The sequence below is a fragment of the Corapipo altera genome, unplaced genomic scaffold, assembly GCF_003945725.1.
Source record: "Corapipo altera isolate COAL_440 unplaced genomic scaffold, ASM394572v1 56, whole genome shotgun sequence".
NCBI lineage: Eukaryota > Metazoa > Chordata > Aves > Passeriformes > Pipridae > Corapipo > Corapipo altera.
In genome coordinates this window covers 6,960,199-6,984,561 of record NW_020884896.1, presented here as the reverse complement: position 1 = coordinate 6,984,561, position 24,363 = coordinate 6,960,199, and the positions used below count along the sequence as shown (strand labels likewise).

General features: G+C 44.2%; 1 protein-coding gene across 3 annotated transcripts in view; it reads left to right on the top strand.

Moving 5' to 3' along the window:
- The window catches only part of SH3PXD2A (SH3 and PX domains 2A), a 251,225-nt gene that overhangs the window by 90,610 nt on the left and 136,252 nt on the right, over positions 1-24,363 (top strand). For all 3 annotated transcript variants that reach the window (XM_027647885.1, XM_027647887.1, XM_027647884.1), the window contains exons 4-5: positions 14,683-14,759; positions 24,063-24,154. In XM_027647885.1, the coding sequence (XP_027503686.1) occupies positions 14,683-14,759; positions 24,063-24,154 (169 nt within the window). The remainder of the gene's footprint in view (positions 1-14,682; positions 14,760-24,062; positions 24,155-24,363) is intronic.

The following is a 24,363-nucleotide window of genomic DNA, read 5'->3' as shown; positions in this document are numbered from 1 at the left end:
GGGTTTCTGCTCTGGGAATAGTACTTTGGAAAATAGCTTCAGGTTCCTTGCAGGAGAAACACTCCTCTCCAGCCATTTCCTCCACCCTCACAATGCTGTTTGGGAAGTGGTATTTCCAGCATGCTGATACCAAGAAGTGGACCCACTCGCACCCTGCACAGGATAAAAGTGAGGGCTCATTCTGCCTAAATCAGCATGGAAAAATATTATGCAGGGTGAGGTTTAATTCTGTCCAAACATAAATAGAGTAGCATGCCCCAGAATATCTTTTTGGTCTAAATGTTGCTCAGCAGTTCAAAGTCCCAAGTACCAATAAAGTCACTGACTAATGAACATTACTCAGTTCCTTTGGGTGCTTGGCTAGGGGCACTCATAGTTTCCAGTCATACGATTACTCCTTTTTTACTTTAAGCCATCCTGTTTTTCCTTTAGTCTTTCAACCTTAAAGAAACATTGAGTAACTCTGTGTTTTGCTTCTTAATGGCAAAGTCAAGGGATCGCAGTGACACAGATCTTGTAACTTCCTTTCCTGCTACCTGGAGACACCTTCTTTACCTCTGGTGCCAGCTGATGTGTTAGTTCTCTGGTTTATTTTCCATCACCTTTTCCGAGTCTCTCTTTCTCACCCTTTTTCCACTGGAACCATAAACAAATTGGGATTTTCCAAGCAGAAGTTTGTGTCTTAGATTTGCTGTGGAGATGAATCAGCACCAGGGCATTCACTCTTCACACTGAGTTTTTGATGAGGAGACAGGAAGGGATTAAAATCCAATCCTGAACTGAAATTTGGCAAATTATCTCAGTAAAAACCTTAAGGAAGGCCAGCCCCAGTTTCTAGAGAGTTCATTCTTGACTGACTGTGGATACAAAGAACAGCCAGCCTCCAGACGAGTCATTAGCCTGACCCAGGAGGAACCTACAATTCAATTCCTTGTGGTGTCTTGCAGGAGTTTACCTGCAGGAATAAACATCTGTGTTGCCTGTGAGACCTGTGAATCCTTGAGTTGTCATTGGCACCTTGTCATGTGTCATTCAGAACTGCAACATGGCTCCAGCTTTTAGTGACCTTCAGCATCCAGTCACATCTCCCAGAACCTCATGCCCAGGGTTCCATCTTTGGATGGGCAGTGACTCTGCTGAGAGGTCTTGGACTTCTGTACCAAATGGAGCTTCTGGTGTTGTGATTTCAAGAATGTAACCCATTGCTTTAGCTAATTCACTCCTGTCGTACCTGAGATACAAGTATGCATTAGAGGACCATGACCCTTTTAAGTAGTTGTGTGACTTAGGAATTTGTTTCACACATTCAGATCAGTTCATGGTACCTTGAGCTGAGTTTCTGAGTGCAGTTCAGAGTGGCAGATGAGCCATTTTACCCTGATCTGGGTCAAGGTGATCTGTATCAGTCCACTGCTGATGGGAGATGTGTTGCCTGCTTCCTAAATCTGGCCTGAGTGTTTCTTTTTCACAGAAGTAACACCAAAGTACCCTTGGACTGTATAGCAGCTGTCACTGAAATTTACTGGGATGTAGTTTCTGCAATAATTATCTACAATTCCTGACATGTGCCACAGTCCAATTCTGTGGCTGTGTCATGCTGGTATGTTTGACTTATGTCATTGTGGGCATTGAATAAAAGTGTCACCTGTCAGTGAAATATCTTCATCTGTGGAATCTGGTACAGTGAATTTTTGATGGCAACACTACACCTCAGATTGTGAGTAGGGATAAAGAAGAATCCCACATCCAATTGACCATGGCAAATCCAATTCAAACTGCAAAGGGATATTTTTCCTCCTATTGGGCAGAATGTGATTAATTTCCCATGTGGAAAATTGTTCAAGACAGACGTGCTTGTAAATTATGGCTTAAGAGATCCTATTACTTCAAGATCCATCAAAACCTACTGTGCCTCCCAAAATAGCAATAAGAAGATAATTATATTAACAGCCTTTCTTGTTATTTGATGTATGACTGACATAGGCTGTAAGCTTATTTTCTGCCAGGTTGGAGCCTTCATTTAAGGATGGATGCTTTGACATTAGTGGACATTAACAACAGTTGTTGGTTTCTGACATTTGAAATAAAAATGTTACAGAAAAGTTTTAAAATAGGGAATTTAATGCTAATAGGTGTCAATAGCCCACAGTTTAAAACAATGCATTGTCTGGGGATGAAGACTTAAAAACTTCCTGTCTGAAAAGAAACATGGCTTTACCAGGGATTCTTGAATGATCTGGTCTAGAATCTGTACTGTTCAGCCAATGATCTGCAAAAGAGGGTGTTAGCGATATAACTAACTTGGTTTATTGTGAAATTTACTTAGGAAACCGATATTTGGAGCTGATTGAAAAAAGTTATGGGAGGGTCTCATGATATACATGGTAAAAAGACAGTTCGGTGGTGACAAGCACAAAGCAGTGCTGTGGGGAGGGCAGAGGGGGAGAACCATTGCAATCTAGGAAGGAGATTTTGGTAGTTCTGAGGGTGTTTCCATGAAAACTGCAGCTCAACAGTCAGCAGCACTCAGAAAGCCAAAGGTGGTGTTAGAAAGAATTAGGCGAAGAATGGAAAAGAAAACCCAGAGCTTCAGCTGTGGAAATCCATGATTTCCCCACATTGTGAATACCGTGTGCAGGTCTGGTGTTGCCTCTCAGAAAGTTTATATAATAAAGTAAGGTGCTGAGAAGGATGACAAAGGTGATTACAGAGGTGAATTGGCTTTTTTAGGACAGGAATAAATACACTAAAAGTCTTCAGTTTGGAACAAGGTGATGGTTGGGATAGAGTAGAAGTTTGTGAAATCACAAAGAATTTGAGAGAGTGAGTAGGACATAATTATTTTTATTTCTCAGAATGTAAAAACCAGGTGTGGCCTGTGAAACCTGGAAAGCAAACTTGAAGGGAACAAAAGGAAGTATGTAATCACATACTGTGTGATTAAATTATGAACTTAATTTCCAGAGGACTCTATAGGGACCTCAAAATCTACGAGTTCAAAAATGTACTAGAGCAATTTCTGTAGGATGAAGCCAGTTGCTAAAAGTTATCTTCTAATTCTCAAAATGTCTAACCCCTGTTGTGTAGGAATAGGGAGTGTGTGTCAGGAGAAGGATCCCATTACATGTCTCCCGTTCTTGAATTTCTTGCCTGTCTTTTACTGGCCACTGTTATATACAGGGAGCTGGATTACAGGGATCTTTGAACCAAACAAATGCAAGACTCTTACATTGCTGCAACAAAGTGAATTAAGTCTTCTGTCCCTTTTTAGTGTGTAATAACCACCAGTGGAGCTGCATTCTTGAATTGCAGCAGCAAAACACATAGATAGTGATCGTCCATCTAGAAGTAGAAGAGATGGCATTTGTCCATTCTTGACCTGCTACTTGGAGACCTCTAGTCTGCAGGCTGGACCACCTCAGAGGGGTTATCCAAGGTGCCCAATAGTGTGACTTTGTATCTCTGTCCAGCCCTGGATAGCACTGCACACCAGGACACAAAGGCAGACAGCGTTTGGGGAGCTGCCATTCCTGTGTGGTGGCACAGGGAGAGAAAGACAGGTTTGTTTGTGGTGTGGATTTTGTTAGCAGTCAGTCCTGTTTGGCGGCTCGGTGTCTCTGTGGCTTCAAATGCAATTAATCAGGGCCTGAAAGGGTAATTACCAGCTCACATTCCTAATTCACATTTCTGTGTCTATTCATGTTAGTGTTTTTTCTTTAATTTAGCAATGAAGTTGGGCTTGTTTTTATGTTTTTATGCTGCTGGCCCAGTGATCCTTATTAAAAATAAAAAATAACAAAACATTAGTTTCCAGTCCATCTTTTTTTCTTCTTTCTGGGAAATGAAAAGCCCATATTAACCATGAAAGGGAAACGGCAGTGTGCATAGTCCTATGGTTCTGCTGTCACCTTGGCTGAAGATACTTTCCTTTCATGGAGTGAATAATTACTTGCAGCATTAATCCCTGAAAGAGGCTTTTTATTCTGCAGTGGGCAAAGCTGTCGACATCTGACACTGCTGTTTCCTTCTTTGATCCAACATAGGCACCTTGCTGAAGCCAGGAAAGAGTGGCCCTGAAAAGCTGGGGATGCTCAACATCCTGAGCTCCAGGGCAGCAGCTCTGTCCTCTGAGGCGCTCTTGCACCCTTAACACTGCATTTACTTGCACATGGACAAACTGAGAGGAATTTTTTAGGGAAATTGTCCTCCACCGTCTTCTGGCATCAGCAGGCATTGCTGGTGCCAAGTCGCACTTGAGCATAGTTTGGATTAAGTGACCTGAGCTGGAAGCAGCTGATGTGCTCACACATGGAGGAGTTGGGTGTGAAGGAGGCTGGTTATCTGATAAGTAATTATAAAATCATTTCCCTGTTCCTGCGCATCAGCTGAGCTGTGATAACTGTTGGTGTGAGTGCTTTTAGTCATGGAGCTGAGGTGGAACAAACTAAGTGAGGTTTGCTCTCCCCAGGAAGCCAAGTGACTGGACACTGGCTCATGTTGGTGCAGGCTACATGTGCCCACATGGATCACCGTGTCCACTGCCTACCACAAGAGTGGGCTAGCCATGCATCCATCAGCTGGAAAGGGGCAGTAGGAGTGGCTTTGTGGTCAGGAGTTAAAGAGGAGGTACTGCTACGTGATGTGGTCACAGACCTGACCCAAAGGCTGTTTCATCAGGCAGTGTGTTCTGGTGGATTGGCCTTGGCTGGACACCAGGTGCCCATCAGGACACTGTATCACTCCCCTCCTCAGCAGGACAGGCGGGGGGAAAATAAGATGGAAAAAAACAACTTATGGGTCAAGATAAAGGCAGTTTGATAAAGTGAAAGCAAGAGTAAAATGTGGAAGCAAAACAATGCAAAAGATTTATTCTCTACTTCCCATCAGCAGGCAACTTCCTGGCTACTTCCCAGGAAGTAGGGCTTCATTATGTGTAATGATTTCTCTGGAAGACAAATGTCATAAATAATGAATGCCTCCCCTTTTTCCTCCTTTCCCTCATCTCTTATTACTGAGCAGATGTCATATGGTATGGAAAGCCCTTTGGCCAGTTTGGGTCAGCTATCTTGGCTACGTCCCCTCCCAAGATTTTCCCCATCCCAGCCTACTGGTGATGGTGGTGGGAATGTTAGAGAGGCAGCGCTGATGCTGCTTTAGGAGCAGCCAAAACACTGGGCTGTTATCAACACCTTTCTAACTATAGATAAAAAGCACAGCACCATGCTGTGCTGCTGTGGACTGCTATGGGAAAAATCAACTCCCTCTCAGCCAGACCCAATACCTGTGGGCACATCACAGTCCCAGCTGGGTTGTGGCACTGCAGGCTCAGAGGAGACAGGGCAAGGGGTGCAGGTCTGGCTTTGGAGTTGTTACAGATTGGCGTGAAGTGACTGCACAGGTCAGACCCCCATGTGCTGGAAATAAAGTGCCTGTCTCTCCTGTAATACAGAAATTTGCCATCCCTGCTTTAAAGCACATGTTCACGAGCTTTTGAAATCAGCAGTAGCTTTGTCAGGGATCAGAGCAGGCAGAGAGGAAATCCCTACCAGAGATTGTCTTAAGAACACTCTGAGGTAGGACATACTGAAAAGATGTTTCTGGAACCAGAGGATGATGTCTGTGGTTTGAGATGGTGTCTTGGTCTTCAGATGAGCTTCTTTGAGGACTAGCCAGTTTTGATCTGGTTGTTGTTCACCAGCTTCTTCTGTATCTGTTGTTATCTACTGAAAATTCAGCTTAAAACTAGTAGCAGTTTCACTTGGAGGACTCCAGGAAGACACATGTTTTGCAAAGCATGGGGGATTTAATTTCTGAATACAGCTTTGTGAAATCCTCGCTGGTGAGTTAAGCCTCTGACAAGCACATCTAGTCATGTTTGCTGCTCTGTTGTTTGTTTGTTTAATTTCCGTGTTAATTGGTGCCTTTCAAATACCACAACTGCTCTGAGGAGTACTGCCCCTGCCACTCTGACTGCTGTATTTCCCCTCCTATGAAGTGGGACATGTGTAACCTGGCAGCTGACTTAATCAAGGTCTTCCACTGGAGAGAGTTCTGCCTCGTGGCAGAAATCAAGGATTTGTTTTCGATTTGAATAAATGTTTGAACAGAAAGAATTTCTGACCCTAGATACCAAGGTAGATATATTTTCGTTCTGCATGCAATCAATAAAGGGATCTAGGGACTGGCTTTATGGTTTTCATTAGCGTGTGCATATTTTGTGACCTTGTGGAGCCACCTTTGCATCCCTACCCCTCAATTTCTACCTGTAATGTTCCTGTAAGAGTTCACGCCGTAGCACCATGTTATTGCATGACCAACCTCATAGTAATAATAACTTTGATCTGTGTGGTGTGAGTACAAATATTATTTTATTCACAACTCCAGCTCTCAACCAGCTTAAGGGCGGAGTCTCCCAAGCAGTGTTATTTGCCCGTCACACCAAGGGATGTGGCTAGGACCTTACTGTGCTTTTCCAGTGTAGTTTGGCAGGGGTGTGGTGCACATCCAATCTCCCTCCAGTGACTTTGCTGCAGGGTCTTCTACCCCAGTGGAAGTAGCTCAAAGGCTCCCTGTCGGCGAGGCTGGCACTGACCCAGTATCTTGAGGTAGTGTCTCAGGCTTAGTGTCACACCGACTCCTGCATGAATGACAGGTCTCATAAGAGCCTATAAGAGTGTAAATATTTTAGTAGGCTCAGTTCCTTAAGGATCCTGCTTTAAAAGATTGAGGTGGGACCATGTGGTCCTTACCTGAGTGTACATACCGCCAAGTGTCTGTAGAAGGACTTCTGTTCAACTTTAACAGACCTCAGTGAGCAAGGTGGTATCTGATGTAGTTTTGGAAAGAGCAGAGGAAGAGTTTAGTTAGTCTAGCTACAGAAGTATGGTCTTGCCCTTTAGGAAGAGCATTTTTCATGGTTAAGATGGCACAAAGGCATTTAAGAGGCTCTTGCCTTTTCCCACTCCGGGAGTCGGGCACTGAAGTAGCTCAGACAATACAAGCATTTTCACCAGCAAATATGTAATACCAACAGGAGCTGCTGGTTCCCAAACTTGTTGGACCAACGTACAGTGGTCCACATCATTCCAACACTGGTCATGGAGTGAGAGTTACTCTGAAACATAGCTCTGCAGACTGTATGTGGATCACTAGTGATCTGAAGATCACAGGAGCCACTAACTACCTAGGTGGAGCAGGACAGTGACCTCAGTTGATACAGGAGGAAAAACAAATGTTTCAGCAATGAGACTCAGTGGTTGATGTTCCTCTGGTCAATATGATATAGGGTCTAGATAGTTTGATCATTGTTTAAGTCCTGGTATTTTCACACATTAAATGACTTGGTCACGGATATTTGGAAGTGGATCTTTTTGGAAGGTGTTCAACAAAACAAAACAGAGTGCAGTGGATGTGATTCAGTGGAAGTGTGCATAGGCAAGGGGGACGTTTTGTATCTGCATAGGCTTTCCTGTTTTTCTGTGCCTTTTGCTCCCAGTGCAGCAAAGATCAGGCAAAGAGAAGGACACTTCTGCATCCTCTGTGTGAGGAAGCCCTGCTGTTTCTTAAACCAGCGTTTCCCAGATGTTTTGAAAACTTGACCCTCTTTTGGCTCCTTGTCTCTGTGACACTTGGAATTATCATCAGGTCAGTTCCTTCTGGTGAGGGTGTGTCAGTTGTCCCTGTTGCTGGTTTCAGGTATACTCTTCTCCCTCTGCCCTCAGACAAACCCACAGCTTTCTGCAATTAAGAGCACTTGGCTGTTTGCAAGCAGTAATTGCAAATGAGCTCACTTTCCACCTTGTAGAAGCTGAGGTGTGTAGTTTAAGGAGGCACCAATTTCACTGCAGAAATTAAAGACCTGACCCACTGAATCAACAATCTCAGCATTTTGCAACCACTTACAGACTGGGAAGTTCAGTTTTGAGGGGTCTGGTGCTCACACTGAGATCTTCTTGTGTGGGATAGATGCTTTACTTTGCTTACTCTGATGGTTTGGTTTAATCAAGGTGATAGATCCCCTCAGGTTTGCTGGTGCTCACAGACCAATGCACAGGAAGCTGCCCCACAGTGAGAAAATTGAAAGGATAATTTTGTACAACTTTTTCCTGCCCTTTCCAGACCTAACTCTGCATAATTTGCCTACACCATGATTCCTACCTTGCTTTGGGAGGTGGGAAATTTGCAGCTGGGGCAGCTGAAGACATTACGTGAGCAGGGGGTTGTTTGGGTGATAGCAGCAGGACATAGAACATTATGAAGTAGTCTTGGCTTATGCAAAACACTGTACAAACAGTAACAGAGCTGTTTGCTTGAGTTTTGAACCCCATGGCCCCCATCTGTCACTCCTGAATTTCAGCGTTGGTGCTCATGGCTTTTTTCCTTCCAGCTGTGCCTGATGCTTGAGTTCCCAAAGTGTGTACTAGCAAAGCTGTTCTAGAGCTGATGCTGTTGGCCCTGGAGGATAGTAGCCCCCACTCCAGGCAGTGGAAAAGAGGCAGATTCAGAGGCAGGAGCTCTTCGCTGATAGGCAATCCAGCCTGACTGCTTACCTGTCTCTGGATTCCCTTTTAGTAATTACTCACATAAGGGCATATTCTGCTTATCACTTTTAATGGAGGCAGGTTTCTCTTCTCAGTGATACTCTTTTTTAAAAAACATGTTATTTCCCATGCTTTATTGCTTTTCAGTGATTTTTCTTTAACATTGCAGCTTATGCAAATTAAAAACAGGATCCAAGGGCACAAGGACACCCTCCCCTCCATTCCCCATATCTCAGGGCAATATTGTTATTCCTTGTGTGGCTTTCTTGGCTACCCCATCTGTCTCCATCACCTCTTGTCACCTTCAATAGTAATTCTTGCTGATTAGCAAAGGCCTTTATCAGCTGAGGCGCTTTGGCAAGCCAAGTTCAGCCAACAGTTCTGACTCTGTCACGAATTTCTACTTATTAAAAAAGTCCTTCCCCCTCCCAATAGTGGAAACACAATGAATCATTTCCCTCCCCTTTCTTTGTCAGGAGCAAATGCCATCAGTGTTAGGACCCTGGCACTGACTTTCTGACTCCAGGAAGTCATGGATGAAACAATCCATGGAAACTGGAATCCCCCTATAAAAGTAAGACATTATCTTGTAAGGAACACACCTCCCTTCTGGCTGCTGTCAGATTGCCATCTGATTGACAATCGTATGTATTTCCATGAGAAAAATAACTTTTTTCTTCTATTCCATAGTACTGTGCTGTTGATTTGTCTGTTTTCATTGTAAGCTGGCAGTACACGTTTAAGTGCTCCATTTAGGAGATAGATTGTGTGGCAGGTGTGTGAGAGTTTCAGGCAGGACCCTGAGGTGGATGTCAGCTTAAATAGGTTGGGGGGGGGGGGTGTCATATTCGATTGCAGACCTGTGCCTCTTTGGTGTATAGAAATATTAATGAGCAGTAGAAGCCATCATAAAAATACTTGAGCAGTAAAATGGTCTTAGTTACACTGGAGGAAACTGCTTAGCCCAAAAGGAAAACCTGTAACTGCATGAGGGCTGAATTCTGTATTCTTTTTTACCAATGCAGCCCCAGTGTAACGGCAAAGAGTCTGACCTCATCTCAGAAGCAGACTTCTCTGAGAAGCTGATCTTAGCTTGAACATATTGTTTGGCGATATATACAGATCTGGCATCTCCCAGGTTTTCATGTAAAAAAAAAAAGGTACAGAATCAACAGCACAATAATAAGAACAACATGAAGAGGCAAAAGCAGGAGCTCCTTCCTGCTCTTTGGAGATAGAACTTTTATCTCTTTGGAGATAAAACCTCCACAGCTGGAGCTTCTGTAGTCAGAGGCAGCATGTCTGTTTTAAACATAAATTAGAGTATTATTAATGCTTCCAATCAGTCTTCAGGCTGTCTGCTGCTGAATATTTATCATATGGCTTGCTTCACATACTGCATTCTGAAGTGTTCAAATAGAAGGTTAAATGTGAATATGCATTTGTCCATCATCCCTTTGAGAGTGGGTTTGTTCTCCTCCTAATCTCTGGCAGACGCTCTTTGCATGAAACAACTGGTGTCCTTAGGCCAATCCATCACTCAGATATACCTTCAAATGAGACTCAATCTCAGCAATCGGAGAGCAAGACCAAGAGGTGGATCTGTTGTCTGGTAGATTTGGAAAGGAGCTAACAGCAATTTCCCTGTCTCCCTGTTGCCCCTACCACAGCTGCCTCTCACTACCTGGCTCTAAAAGAGCAACCAAGCTGGCAGCTCAGGGCTGAGCCACTGGCACAGGGGCAGGAAAAGAGTGAAGACATCTCTAGGAGGTCTCGAGGCCTCGATATGCTGTACCTCTCCTTGGCAGTGAAAGGGGTGACTGGGAGATGTGCTTTAGAGGCTGTCTTAGAGCTTACAGATTGCCTGTCAAGGGCAGTAGCTGCTGACAGCTGGCATCTGCTGTGATTGCAGGGGCATATGCCGTATGTCCCCCTTCCTTGAAGAGGAAAGGCTGGATTCTCCTTCTAGGCCATCCTGTTGGGGACTTTTAGGTTTCTCTGCCTAGTGGCACTGGGTGCTGTCCTGCTTCCACACTGTGCTCCGCAGTGTCACCAAGCCCACCAGGAGCTGGGTTTCTTCCTTGCACAAACAACGTCCTTGACCATTACAAAGCATTAGGCTGTGGACCTTTCTAGTATGCTCAGCACAAACTAGTAGGCTAATGGGAGTGTTGGGATGCATTTTAGCTGGTTTGTTCTTGGACCTCATTTGTTAAAAATCTATGTTACTCTAAGCATGAGGTCATGCAGAAACAAAATGATACTCAGAGGATGCCTTTAAGCTTGAAGAATCAGCAGCTGCCAGATAGACAGTCTCCTGCATAGCTTTATTATTCCCACTCTGTGCACCCACTGTGTATACAGGAGGAAACTTAGGTCTTGTGAGAGAAGAGGTGTGTGGTCGTGGAATTAAAGAAAATATATATATATATATATATATATATATATATATAGGGAGATGAAGGGATGACTTAAGATGTCCTCTACTCTGCTAACATGATACTTTGCCTCTTATCCCTGTTAATTTCCTAGGAACAATATTTTCTTTAAAGAAAAAAGGATAAAAATAAATATTGTTATCCTGCATTAGCAGCAGGGCTGGAGCCCTGTGTCTTTCCCATGTCTTTCTTTCCAAGTGCTGCTGTCCTCAGAGGCCTTCCTAACATGTGCCAGACCTCCCTTGGCCCTGTCAAAGCCTGGCACACCAGTGAATGAAATATTTGCATGAGGCAGTGCCATCTCATGTAACGTTTAAATTCCCATCTGAATCCGAGGCACAATTCCTGTTCACTTCCTCGCTGGGCTTCAGCATGGTTAAAAAGCTGCTCATCCTTCTGTGAAGTGGGGTTGTAGTGCCTGAGGAGGCTTAAAAGAGCTGCAGTAAAATTCAGGAAAGAGGAAGCAGCGCTGTATGTACTTGCATAGAATAGATCCCTTCCTTCGAGATGTGGCTTTTCCCAGAGGAAAAGCCAAGTGGCACATGAACCACTACTCCGCCCTCACAAGGAAATTGCCTGGGCTGTTCTGCATTTACCGGCCACCCCAGGACTTCCCCAGTTCATGTTTGTTCTGGGTGAAATGCTCCCTTCCACTGCCATGCTCAGGGCTCCTTGCTGGCTCTGATGTGCCCCTGCTGCTCTGCTGTCTGCCTTCTCATTATTTCTTTAGGGTGATCCAACCTACCTTGTTAGGCAAAGTTTTCCATTGATGGGGTCTGCACTCACTTGGAGAACGTAAAGAGTATGTACAATGCAGGTCTCTCGGATTACCTTCCTTTTCCAGTCCTGATGGGATGTCCCTTGCTTTTGGGGAAAGACCAGGACAAATAGGGGAACTGGAGAAAGCTGTAGTAACAACTTCTGGATCTGCAGTTGTTCCTGCTGCTCAGTCGTGATGGCTTTGACTGATCTTCTGTCAGCCCAGTCTGTCTTCCCAGACAGACACTGGGGAAGTTGTCCCTCCTTAGACGTGCTTCAGTACCCCTGTCAGTGAGACTTCGTCACCTGAGGACCTCCAGAATTTGTGAGGGGGTCCCTCCTTGCTGCCCGACAGAACTGGATGTGCTTGCGGAGTGTCTTTGTTTTTCTTTTTGCGTTTTAATTTGTTGACTGCTACTCCACGGTGCTCTGAAATACTCAGCCTCCTCCAAATCTTAGCTTTGAATGCCATACTGGACTAAGCAGCTACAGATCTTCTCCACAGGCCTCATTGAGCCTTTTCCAGCTTCCAGTAGTAGAGGGAAGATCTTTCTTTTATTGGAGGGATAAAAATGGAAGCACCTTTTGGGCTTTGTTTTGTTCTAACACCACAGTTGTCCTGATATTTTCCATCTCCGTTTAAGGACTGAATTAAGATTCGTCATATCCTGTGGTCTTTTTTGTACTCTGTTTAATATAACATTCTTTATTATTACTTTTAAGAAAGCCGAATTGCATTTACAGGAGATATTTAATGTGTTGAAGTCTTTGGTTCCTTAATGTTTTTGTATGGTCACCGGTTCAACTTTAGACTCATGGCTTGAACTGAAAACAGGAAAGCCAGAGAGTGAGAATGTTTCCAAAATGTCACTTTCTCTTTGCAGTGTATTTATAAAAGTTGCAAAAAAATACCAAGATCTCCCACACCAACATTTTTGGAGCACTGAGAAAGGAACTAGTCTTTTCTCTACAGCTATGCCTACATCCTTTCCCTCCAAAAAAGCAGCTTACTCTACTTACACAGTACAAGTACACAGTGACCCTTGAGGCTATCAGAAATGTTTTAGAAGGGCAGGTAATTCTAACAGGTTACCAGACAGAGAAGCAGGAAAGCAGGAATGTTTTGGTGTGTCCAGAGTGGATCAGTGCAGGGAGATGGAAGTGACACCTTCCTCCTCAAGCAGCTTTTCACTAAATTACTCAAGCCCAGATGAGCATCTCAGACACCAATTGAAGATTTCCCTTGTGCTCTCTGACCTCATGGCATCACATCCTACTGGGATGGCTCAACACCAGCTTAGTAATGAGATAACCACAGGGAACCCAGAGAGACAAATTTATGACACCAGGAAATGGCTTTACCTCACAGGACAAACTGTTTTGTTGCCAGAATTGGGGATGAAGATAAACCACTTTCTCCTGTCTGAAACAAAAGGCTTTAACACTTTCTAGATTAGCAGCTATGTAGAAAAAGGCAACCAAAAGGGGCAGTGTCTTGGAGGGTTTAGAGCCTCTGCTACTGGACTCTTAAAGGCTGTAATTTCATTTACCTCTCAGCTTGTGTAATCATGACGAAGTCAAAGCCACATATTCAGATTTTGGATCTGATTTAACTTCCTAGTCCATTTTCTTATCTCATGATCTATGGATGAGTATCTTATTTGCCTGTTGGTAGAAGAAGTTTGGAGCAGGGAGTGGTATATATGTCATGGTTTTTTTACATGGACATTTCATGAGCTAAGTAATGCTGGCAGATACTGTTTTCTTCCACCACAAGGAGAACATGTAATTTATTCTTGTCTCATTACATTAAAAGAAATACAGCACAAAAGGAAAAGGGAAGAAAACCACCAAAAAAGGATATGAAGATATAATCCTTTCTAGCCAAAAAAATACCAAGTCTATGACATCCTTGTGTGGGGGGAAACTCAGCTCCTAGATTATTTTGATAAACTTTGTTACAATCAGTTTCACACAAACCCCAGTCATTTATTTAATCTTAACTGCTTGCAGAAATGTCATCCAGTAAGGACATGGAGATTGTTATTTTTTTTAGTTTCAAAAAAAGAGTTTGTTTATTTTTCTTCTATTATTTGGTTTCTCTCTGCAGATTTATAAGGGCTCTGTCACTAACAGCCTTGTATTTGCTTGTGAGCTGGCTGTGCGGTTTGCCTGCCTGCAAGGCCAGGAGCATCCACAGTGGGAGGCAGCTGGCTGGGAAGTAGATGGAGCCTACCCACCCCAGCAATGCTTCCTGCACAGCCAGCAGGAACATACCAAAGTAACCCTGAAGTAGTAGCAAGTCATAACATAGTGTTGGTCCATTCCAGGATAGTGCCATCACTAAAAGGGAACCAAGTCCTTTTGTGTTATCTACAGGATGAAATCAGAAAAACTCCCTCTGTCCCATTAGTCTCTTATGTAGAGACTTCCTTCTGGTGGCTCATACAAGCAGGGCTTTGGTGGCAGTCACCAAGGCTTCACAGACCTGCTGTGCCTTTGGAAGTTCTTGGCCATGTGCTGCATTTACTGTGCAAACTTAAGACAGCAGCATCCAGTTTCAAGAAGTGCCATGGACTCTGCTGTAATTGCTGTCTCCCCACATCCCTCTGCTGCCTGCCCTGCAGTGCCTTTCTGTGCAGTTTGCTCTAAGAGCAAGAGTGGATCTGTTGCTCACACCTCCTTCAAGTGTGCCATCCTGTGTGACTGTAGTGATGAGACGCTGCACTCACCCAGAGCTGCAGCTCTGTGAACCTCTCAAGCACTGGAACTTCTCAGCTGGGAACATAACGGGGTTGCAGAGCTCGGCCACTGGCACTGCTGATGGCCATGGTCAGAGCCAGGAATGAAACCCTGTCTGCTGACCTTTCTGCTTGGTGCTGTTGTGCTATCCCACATGGCAGCTGATGCCCCTAACCTTCCGCTTTCATCTGTTCCTTCCTTAGGCAAGATTCTGTTCCGGAGGAGCCATGTCCGAGACGTAGCTGTGAAGAGGCTAAAGCCCATCGACGAGTACTGCAGGGTAAGAGCTCCGAGGAGTGCCGGGCAGCCCTGATGTGCTGGGGCTCAGTGCTGACCTTTCCCTGATGGATACTGCTGACAGACAGTGTTTTGAGTCTATCACAGGGAATATGGTCCTTCCCAAACACCACCAAGACTAACAGGGCAGGTGGAAACAGGATGCTGTTTGCTCCTAGGGTCCTTGTAGCATTTTGCCATGCAAACTTTATGCACTGGGTTAGTGCCTCATTTCCTCAGTAAAGGCTCTAAGCCTCATCTGCCCCAAATGTGAATTTTATTTCTTCATCAGCCACAATGACTCAGGAGCTGAGAGGCAGAGAAGCACAACCAAGATGATGGTTTTTTCTCTTTCCTGTCTGTCTGTCCTGCAGTGCCACATGAGGACAGTGCCGGCTGGCATAGCACTGAGGGTGTACCAGTGTCTTCTAGGAGTGCTTTCCTGATGAGTGAAAGCCTGGAAATTTATTGCAGGACAGAAAAGCACAGCTCTGTTGAGAAGAATATTAAGTCACCTAAGCTTTCTTTTCTAGCCTAGAGTTTATGATATGATGATAATTTATCCTCTGTCAGTAGATTAAAAGTTGTTTCTAAGCAAGGAGGATTCCCAGTTTTTGTAGAAGTGTTGAGCACGTCAGCATGTAATTTAAACTGGAGACTTCCTCTCTTATTTCCCATGAGGTTTCTTTCCATTTTTAGAAAGCCAGAGGAGCAGGTGGAGGGGGAAAAAATGCACTCTCAAGAACTTCTTCAGTCAGACATTTGCTCCTGCAAAATTGGAAGCAGATTGCCAAAGTGCCTGAGGCGTGCTGGGGGCTGGTGGTGAAACCCATGCCATCTGCACCCCCAGGGCAAGGAAGCTTCATTAAAGTCTTATCTCATAAGATCAGACTTTTTTTGTGTGACAATTAATGCACTGTCTTCCTGCTGGCAGCTGAATGACCGTCTTCAAAATATGTAGGGTTTCACTGAGTCCCCAGCCGCCTCCTTCAGACAGGAACTGCTGGCGACAGGAGCGGTGAGGGCTGGCTGATGTCAGGGTTCACCCAACAGATGCATGGTGGAGAAAGCAGTGACTTGTGCTGTGGGGGCAGCCAGTTCTCTGTGACCCCGTTGTCTGTGCTCCAGACAGACCTGACCTGACCCGGCCAGGCCTGCTGGCGCTCCACTGGTCATGGCCGAGAGATGTGTTGTGGCATCGGCTGCTGGCACATTTGTTGACATCAAGGTGCTGTGATTTCTGTTCTCATTTCCTTTTTTCTCTTCTGAAGGAAGTCTGGCTCAGGTCACAGAAGCATAGAATCATAGAATGGTTTCACTTTGGTTCAGATCTGCTGCTGCTGCCCAGACACGGCTGGATGCTTCCCTGAAGCCAAGCTGTTTACTTAATCTGTGTATTAATAGGTGCTGATTTTGTGAACATAAACCCAGCCAGGTTGGATTAGCCCAGTTTCCCCCATCCCAGCGTTTCCATTTTCCAGCAGCAGTGACAGTGGTGCTCAGCACTGAGTATGACAAACCTATAATGACTTCTCCATAATATTATCCCAGCTTCCAGTGGTCTCCGGGTCATATGCTTCTTGTGCCTGATGTAGTGACTTTTTATTTCGTTTGTGTATTACTGGAGTTTGTATTTAATTTGCCTCAGTACTTCAAAGTAGAAGGTGCTTAAGTCTGGATGGCATTGCAGAGCAAGGCTTATAGTCACTGGAAAGCTTGAGCAGGAATTGCATCTCATGTCTGTGTGAGTGCTTCAAGAGGGCTACATCCTCCGTAGTGTCTTTCTACATGGGGTGTCAGGCTTTTAAAGAAAGAAGGCCCTGGCTAACTCTTCCATTCCCCAGGGATGTGTCTTGCTGGAGAGTGTATGACCATGGTTGTGACTGAGTTGGGCTGCAAGTGGGTGAGCCCTTCAGCCAGTGCTGGAAAGTAAAGTAATGACAAGTTTTTTTTTTCCCATCCCCTGCATTTGACTCTAAACCCATGCCTGGACATTACTTGTGTCCAGTGTGGATGAGAGACAAGTCTGTGCCCACTCTTCAAAAACAGTGTAGAAGTAACTGTGATGCCCTGCCTGTCATCAGATCCACTTATGAGCTGATTTCTTTGCCTTTTGCTACATCTTCCTGCCAATTACAGAGAGTAAATGAACATGGTAGCTGGTCACACCATTGTCTGGCACAGGACAATGGGACAGTAGTTTTTAAATCCCACAGCACATAGTTGGCAACCTGTGTAAATAGAGGGACCAGAGAGTTGCAACTCATACCTCTCCCGACCTTTAGAAGTCTCACATTTTATCAGAACAAGTTTTTCTTTTGAACGTTTATGGTTTGTCCAATTAGTATTTCTCCAGAGAATATTGTCATATGTTATTGCTGTTCCGAACCTGGCATAGGATATGAAAGTCCACAAGACTGAAAGTAATATGAAAATCAGACACTGAACATCAAAGGTACAAAGAGCTTGGGGAAACAGCTTGTAGAAGGAGAGATTTGTGGTACAGTGAAGTCAATGGTAGTTCTGCTACTGACCTTCTGTGAGGATGGAGTTTCATTTCTGGGGCTTAACAAAGACTCAAAATTCAGAAATGCTTTCTTGATACCTTCACTGAAGGACACCACTTACAAAATTTCTGGGAACATGACCTTTGTAACCTTACTGTAACCTTTCTATCCTGATATGAAGTTGCCCGGGAATGACTGAAAACTGGGAATTGGGAATAGAAAATTAGGTGATGAATCTGAACCAAAGTGGTCTTACTTTACTGGCCTAAACCAGACACAGGGTCTCTCTCCCTTCAGCTGTACTACAGAGACAACCTGAGTGACTTGCTTAGCTTCAGTGCTAGTTTCTGGAAAGCTGAAGTGAAATGTAATGAATCCTCTCTCGTAAGAAGAGAAGATACTTTTTTCCTAATAAAGCAATATTGCTCACTACTGTTTCTTACTCTGTAGCAGGTACTGGCACATGTGCATGACTCAAGAGTGGGATCATGCCCACTTCTTGGGAAGTGTTACCCATTTTCTGCGTTTCATCCCCTGTCCAGTAGACATTTTGACTCATTAGAGAATTGTATAGAAGTGTAGAGCAAGAGCATTATTTTGACAAGTTCAGTTCTGCTTCTGTAAGGGTTCAAAGCTTATGTCCCATGCTAGTCCTAAAATGTGTAGGCTGACAATTTTGAAAAATTTAGAGAATTATGCTGGAATTATGTGGGTGAAGTTTATTGAATAAATCTGACATGGGATAATAAAATGAATAAATGAAAAAATAGACCTCTGTCCACTGGAATCTGTGAGGAAGCAGAGGGAGGCAGGTTCCAGATGCAAAGTTCATGGTAATTTTTTTGCAAGATGAAGGTCCTCCATCCATTTCACCTGTCCTGGAAAGACAAAGTACAAATGGACCCTGGTAAATGAAGGGTGCAAATATTTGACCATTTGTTGGTTTTGCAGACTGTCTCTGTCAGAGCCTAGTGATTTGCATGGCTGAGAAGCAGGTTTGACTCCTGCTGTGTGGATGTGTTTGTTGTTCCTGCGCGCTGCCGGGCACAGGAGCAGGGACAGGCAGAGGCTGTCTGAGAGTTTGTGGGAATACTTGGGAAGCAAGAGGAGGTCTGCAGAATGTTCTGTATCAGGGGCATGATCCTTCTGGCCCTCTGTAGCACTCATACCTGGGTGACTCCTCATTGCATTGTACCAGCTTGGAGAAATTCCATCAGAGGTAACTAGGCCAGTGGTTTTGCTAAGGCTGCAAGAAACTGCAATGAAAACAGGAGGAGTGGGCTACACAGGGGAAGATTTCCAGAAGTTGTCTCGTCTGTAAACATGAAAGTGCAGGATCTGGGTGTCTTTACTGGTAACCTGAGTGAGTTACCAAACAAACTGTGTTTTCCCAGTAAATGTGTGCTGCCCACTGGAATTGGTGTCTCTGGATGATTTCCCTTTTAACTGTAGGCTTGGAATTAGTTTAGTGTGATTTAAGGTCTTCTGAGCTCATTGGGCCTGATTTTCTTAATTTGTTTAGGAATTTTTGCCCATGTGAAAGAAAGAGCAACTTCATAGACCTCTCTTCCCAGTGGTATTTTATTTATGAACCTTTTGATCTCCCAAACACACCTCTGGTGAGTGTTTGTCCAGTATGTATGTTCAAGAAAGACCTCTCAGGTCAGCGGTTCACAAAAATATCAATCTCTCCTTACCCAACCCTCTGGGAAGATTTTGGCCAGCATTTGCTGACTTGTGTATTTGTGTGTGTCAATCCTAATTGAGGGAAGCATCTTTGTGCAGGGAAGATCTTAAGATGTGAAGTCCCATTGTCACAAACATTTACCTGGATTTGTCATATGCCGTCATGTTTTCCCAACTGGATGTGACTTTAAGTAGAAGCTTAGGGGCTTTTCTGTAGTGAGGCTTGAGTACCCAAATGGACACCACCTAAATAAAAATTAAATGAGCAAGTCGCATCCATGCCAGGAAGTACTGGTCATTCTTTTATTAATGTTCACTATGTGAGAGACCATACTTCAAAAACATAATTACCTCCCTCTTGGTCTCTCAGCCATGCCTTTCTGTCAAGGTTTAAATCTTGAACCTGTCGAGACAGGTACACAGACATTTCTCTCTCTGTCCCTTGTACAACTAAGCTAGTGTTCATTGAAGATGGAGTGATAGTCCTGGTCAAGAATGAGAGTTTAAGTGAAATACCTTCAAACTTTATCTGTATTTTTTTAATTTCCATTTCAGAATACTCACGCACTTAGACCTGCTGCAGTTATGAGGGTTAGTTATTTGCAACACCCCTCTCAGCACCTGGAGCAGGGCCTGGCTTTCCATTGCCTTGTGGTCCTTCCATGCCAGAAGCCCTTACATGTTTCAGTTAGTTCCAAAACTCTGCACCCTCTTTCCTTCTTCCCTCAGCTCTTTATTTTTTCTCACTTCTTCTCCAGTCTGAGTCACTACCATGCACTCTTCATCCACTTCTCTGCCTATCAGTGTTTGCCATCCACCCTCTGTACTTCAGTGCGTTAATTCAATACTTGAGGCTCTCAACCAAACAGAAGATGTTTTCACATAGATGAAACAATTTACTTCTTTGTCCTGAGAACTTATCTATTTTAATTGCACCTTCCGCCTTGCTGGACTCATGACCATTCCCAAACATCTGCCACTAGTGATTAATGTTAATGAAAATGATAAACATTGGAGAACTTACATGAAAAGTCAGAGAGTCATAACCATGCATTACTGTGAGCTGACTGTGTATTTGTGTGCAGAGCTGGACATTAGAGATCTAAAAGATGTGCATCTGAAGTGCCTCAACAGGGTGTGTGGAGACAGTCAGTGATTCACTCCATGAAGAGCCAGACATCCATAGAAGGGTAGACAAAGGACCCCCTGAAGGTGCTTTCTCTAATGATTATACGAGTTGACAGACAAGTGCGACCAGTCTCCCATTTAAGATGCATGACCTTCAGTGGGGGAACTCATTCTGTGCCTATATACACACACGCTTACACATGTGCTGTTTATCTCTACATATACATGTCTGTAGTCAGTTTTTTATAAATATATCCACATAAATGCAACCCACAGCACTTAATGCATCATTACAAGCACCTGCAGGGTTTTATACCCATGTGCATGTGTTCCATGAAGCCTTTGAGCTGTAATACAGTCCCACAGAGCTGTTTCCAGTTCATGTAACCTTAAGCCATGAACCCCTGACTGCTATTGGTGCTCTGTTGGCTCCGAATGCCGTGTGTGGCACCCAGCAGCCTTCTCGCAGGTGGGCTGGTGCTGTGTGAGCAACCAGCCCTCCTCAGCTCAGAGGGCTGCCTGCTCATGCTCTGCCTGATATTACAGCTTTTCAAGTCATGCACTCTGCGAGACTGTCCGTAACCTGTAATATAGAGAGACAGACATCATTACAGGCTGAAATAGCACATAAAAGCCTGTCTCCTAAGGAGCACGTGAGGGCTGAGCAGCGCACGTCCGCCTTCGCACGCCAAGCAAGGAAACACGCTATTACTGATAATACTTGATGGTTGTGCAAGGCTGAATTCTGCTCGCTGGCACTTTTTATCTCTCACCTTTCCTGTGTAAGTTCCTTGCTGTTTCTGGATGCTTGCTGTTTGTAGCTGTGTGCATTTACCTCTGGTTTCCACATCCCCAGAAGAATGTCACTTCCCTGTCCTATCTGTCCTTTCATCATCTCTTTTTCTCTTTGTCTTTACACATCTCTCCTTCAGGCTGTTGCAGCTCTGTCATGCTGGAAATGCCAGAAACTTGCATTTTCCCCTTTCAGAGTAACAGTGGTGTCCCTCATCACCTAAATGTACTTTTTGTTTCCTTGCTGGAATCCCGTTGGCCTTGGTTTGTTCCTGGCTAGATGTTGTGTATTTGCTGAAGACACATTTGTTTCTCTAAAGAGCTTTGCTTCTCCCTGCTGCTATCCAAAATTAATAGATGGATTTTGACTGCTTTTATACTCTTTGTTTGCACTTTTTTACCCTTTCTAACCGCTTCCTAGGGTTTTGTTCCTTAAGAAAAACAAGTAAAATTGATTGGCTGGACTATACACCTCAGCTTCCCAAAAAATATGCAATGGCAAGTTACTATGGGGTGGATTTCAGTCCATCTCCATGCACAGGGCTGGAAATTGCTGCACTTTGGGAGATGATTCAGAAGCAGAAGAGCCAGCCCTGCCCCAGGATGGGAAGGTGGATAGCTGGATGTGGAAATGACTTTGATTTTTATCCATTCCCTGCAAAGGCCTGGAGTCATGGAGGTGCTTTTCAGTTATCCCCCTTCGTCTCAGCAGGACCACAGCGCTTCTGGAGATTTACAGGCAGCCAACCACTGATTCAGGGGGTTCAGATTTCCTAAAGCTTACCTTGACTTAGAAACAAAAATCTCCACAGCAGCTTGGTAGGATTTGTGTTCCTCCATCACTGAAAACCCACTCAGTCCTCCAGTATTGATATCTGAAGCTTGATTGTTGGAAAGGGTGAGCACCTGCGACCTGTAGGGAAATGGTGACTCTTTGAGAAGGCATCTGATGTCCAAGACCCCCCATGATGGGTATAACTCGGGTATTTGTGTTTCTCTAGTAATGATATGTATCATTTGCAGTGCTTGCTCTTGCCCCATTTACTGTGCAAGATCAAGCCCTTTGGGATTTCAAAACACACTGTAGATATTGAATATCTGAGCCTCCTAACCTTTCTGCAGATTAGGTAAGTGTTATTGCTCAGCATTGTAAGGGCGTAACTGAAGATATATCCCAGCTGAATTTGATGGAAAGAGGTTAAGTAACCTGCCCTAACCAAGAAGGGCATTAGTAATAGAGCCATTGCTAAATCTCAACCCCATCCACTGATGGTTGGACAGTATTGCTTTGCCGTGTACATCTGTCTCCTGTTTGAGATGCAAATGAATAAAACATGCTTTAGTGTTGTCTATGTCATTGTTAGCCCATGGTGCTGAGGCATTTCTCTTTCAACATGCTGTGATCATTATTCCTGGGCAGTTCCTGACTTTCCAGTGTTACTCCTGGTTTGCCAGCTGGATGCATGTGCTTACATAGAATAGAAGTAAGGGCAGAGAACTCTAACCTTTGTTGTGCTTTTAGGCAAGATTGAACAGACAGTGGTGGGGACCAGGGCATCCTTAGTTCTCATAAAAGTGCTTGAGTTTTCCTGCTGTTACATTTCATCCTGTGTTAGTGCAGCAGTCAGTGGTGCATGCCCCAGCTTCTGTATCTGATGCTGCTTCCTCATTGCTAGGTGTCTTCTTCTGCTCTATAGTGCAGTTCCACATGACCAAGGGCCAGGACCTCATTCTTCACTGGCCTAGTGATACCAAATGGATTTTCCTAGTATTTTTATATCATCCCTCCACCAGGGAAAAGAGAGCTGTAGGTGTGGACATACTTGACTTCGAATTTCTGACCACCTCAAAAAAAGACACCATCATTTAATACTGGAGACTTGCAGTTTCAGAGCAGTGTTTTTTCAACTATTTTCCTTCACATCCCCAAGCAAAAGTCGACTTGGAAACAAATCTGGCCACTTTTAAAGGCTGGTTAAAAACAGCTGTGAGGGTAACCAACTGCCCTGTCTTGCCTTTGTGCTTTGGCTGGGCCTTCTGGTGTGTCTGACCAAGATCAGTCAGATGTCTCATGGTTAGTATAACCTGTTTGCCCTAATGCATCTTCATTTAGCTCTGGTGCAGTTTTTCATCCATCTTTCAAGATTGTTTGTCCTATTTTCAACTAGCAGAAGAGCCAGACAATCTCATTTTGTCAAACAGGTTTACAGCAACTCTAAGAAGCTTGGTCTATATTTAACCTGTGGGCTATTTTCAGCATAACACAGGAGGAGGTGAAGTCCAGCCTCTTTTCTGCTCCTGCTTGACATTTCTGGAGGCAATCTCAGAGTCCCCCCTGTGTGGGCTGGAGACAGCTCTTTGGCCTCTTTTAGTACCACCAAGCTATAGATTCTGAACAGCAAATTCATAGCACATTTCTGCCTTGTGTGCTTGTCTTGTTGGTTTGAAGTTTCTCTTTCCAGTACACTTTGACATAGTGTGGTTGACTGTACATAACTGTTGCTGAATGTGACAAGACTGTGTACCTGTGCCATGGCAAGTGCCTGGACATTGTTAGCCAGGATCTGCCGTGAAACCTTCATGCAGAAACAGCCTCTCTGTGATTTGGGTTTTTTTTTGGTTGGCATTTTTTTCCAGATGCTTAGTCAAACTTCCTTTCCTGTTAATTTAGGAGCAGTGTGTTGTTTGGTTTGGTTATGGGATTTTTTTTTTTAGCAAACTCTGCTTTTTCTGTTGACAGTGCTTAATGGAAAGCTTTATGAAGCACATTAACCTTTTGTATTAGTGGGTGTTGATTTTCACTGCTTGAATTTATGGGCCTGTAAACCCATTGATTGAGGTACTGTCCAAGCCCATGTCATAGAGACTGTCCCAGCCACAGAACACTTATCTACTCAGTGTTATGGTTTTGCACATGTGGACCAAATTCTGCTCTTGTACACATGGCAGAAAAATTACATTGGCTGGCTCTAAGAACCATTGCTTGTCTGAATTCATTGCTTCCTACTTGACATTTGCAGTGAAGACATTCTGTTTCCTTTCTTCTCAGGTAAGTAGCCAGGTGTGATGTTTTCTGTTAGTATTCCTTTCCCCCTACCAGGACTGTTTTACCTCCTCTTGCTTGGTAGATTATATGTTTGAGGTCATGTTTTGAACTTGTCTAAGTGCTTCTCCCTCTCTGTTTTGTTTTACAGGCACTGGTTCGGCTTCCTCCTCATATCTCCCAGTGCGATGAAGTCTTCAGGTTTTTTGAGGCTCGCCCGGAAGACCTTAACCCTCCAAAAGAGTAAGTGCTGTGATGGATTTCCAGTGCTGCCCAGTACATTTTGATTAGATGGAAGGAAAAGGTCATTTGTTTTTATTACTGGTGTAGGTGTGGGAACTGATTTTGTAGCTTTCGAGCACTACCTGGAGAATGCCCAGCAGTTACGCACAACGTTGGGTGTGTGGAGGACAAGGGAGTCAAGCAACCCTCAGACACAATTTTCAGCCATC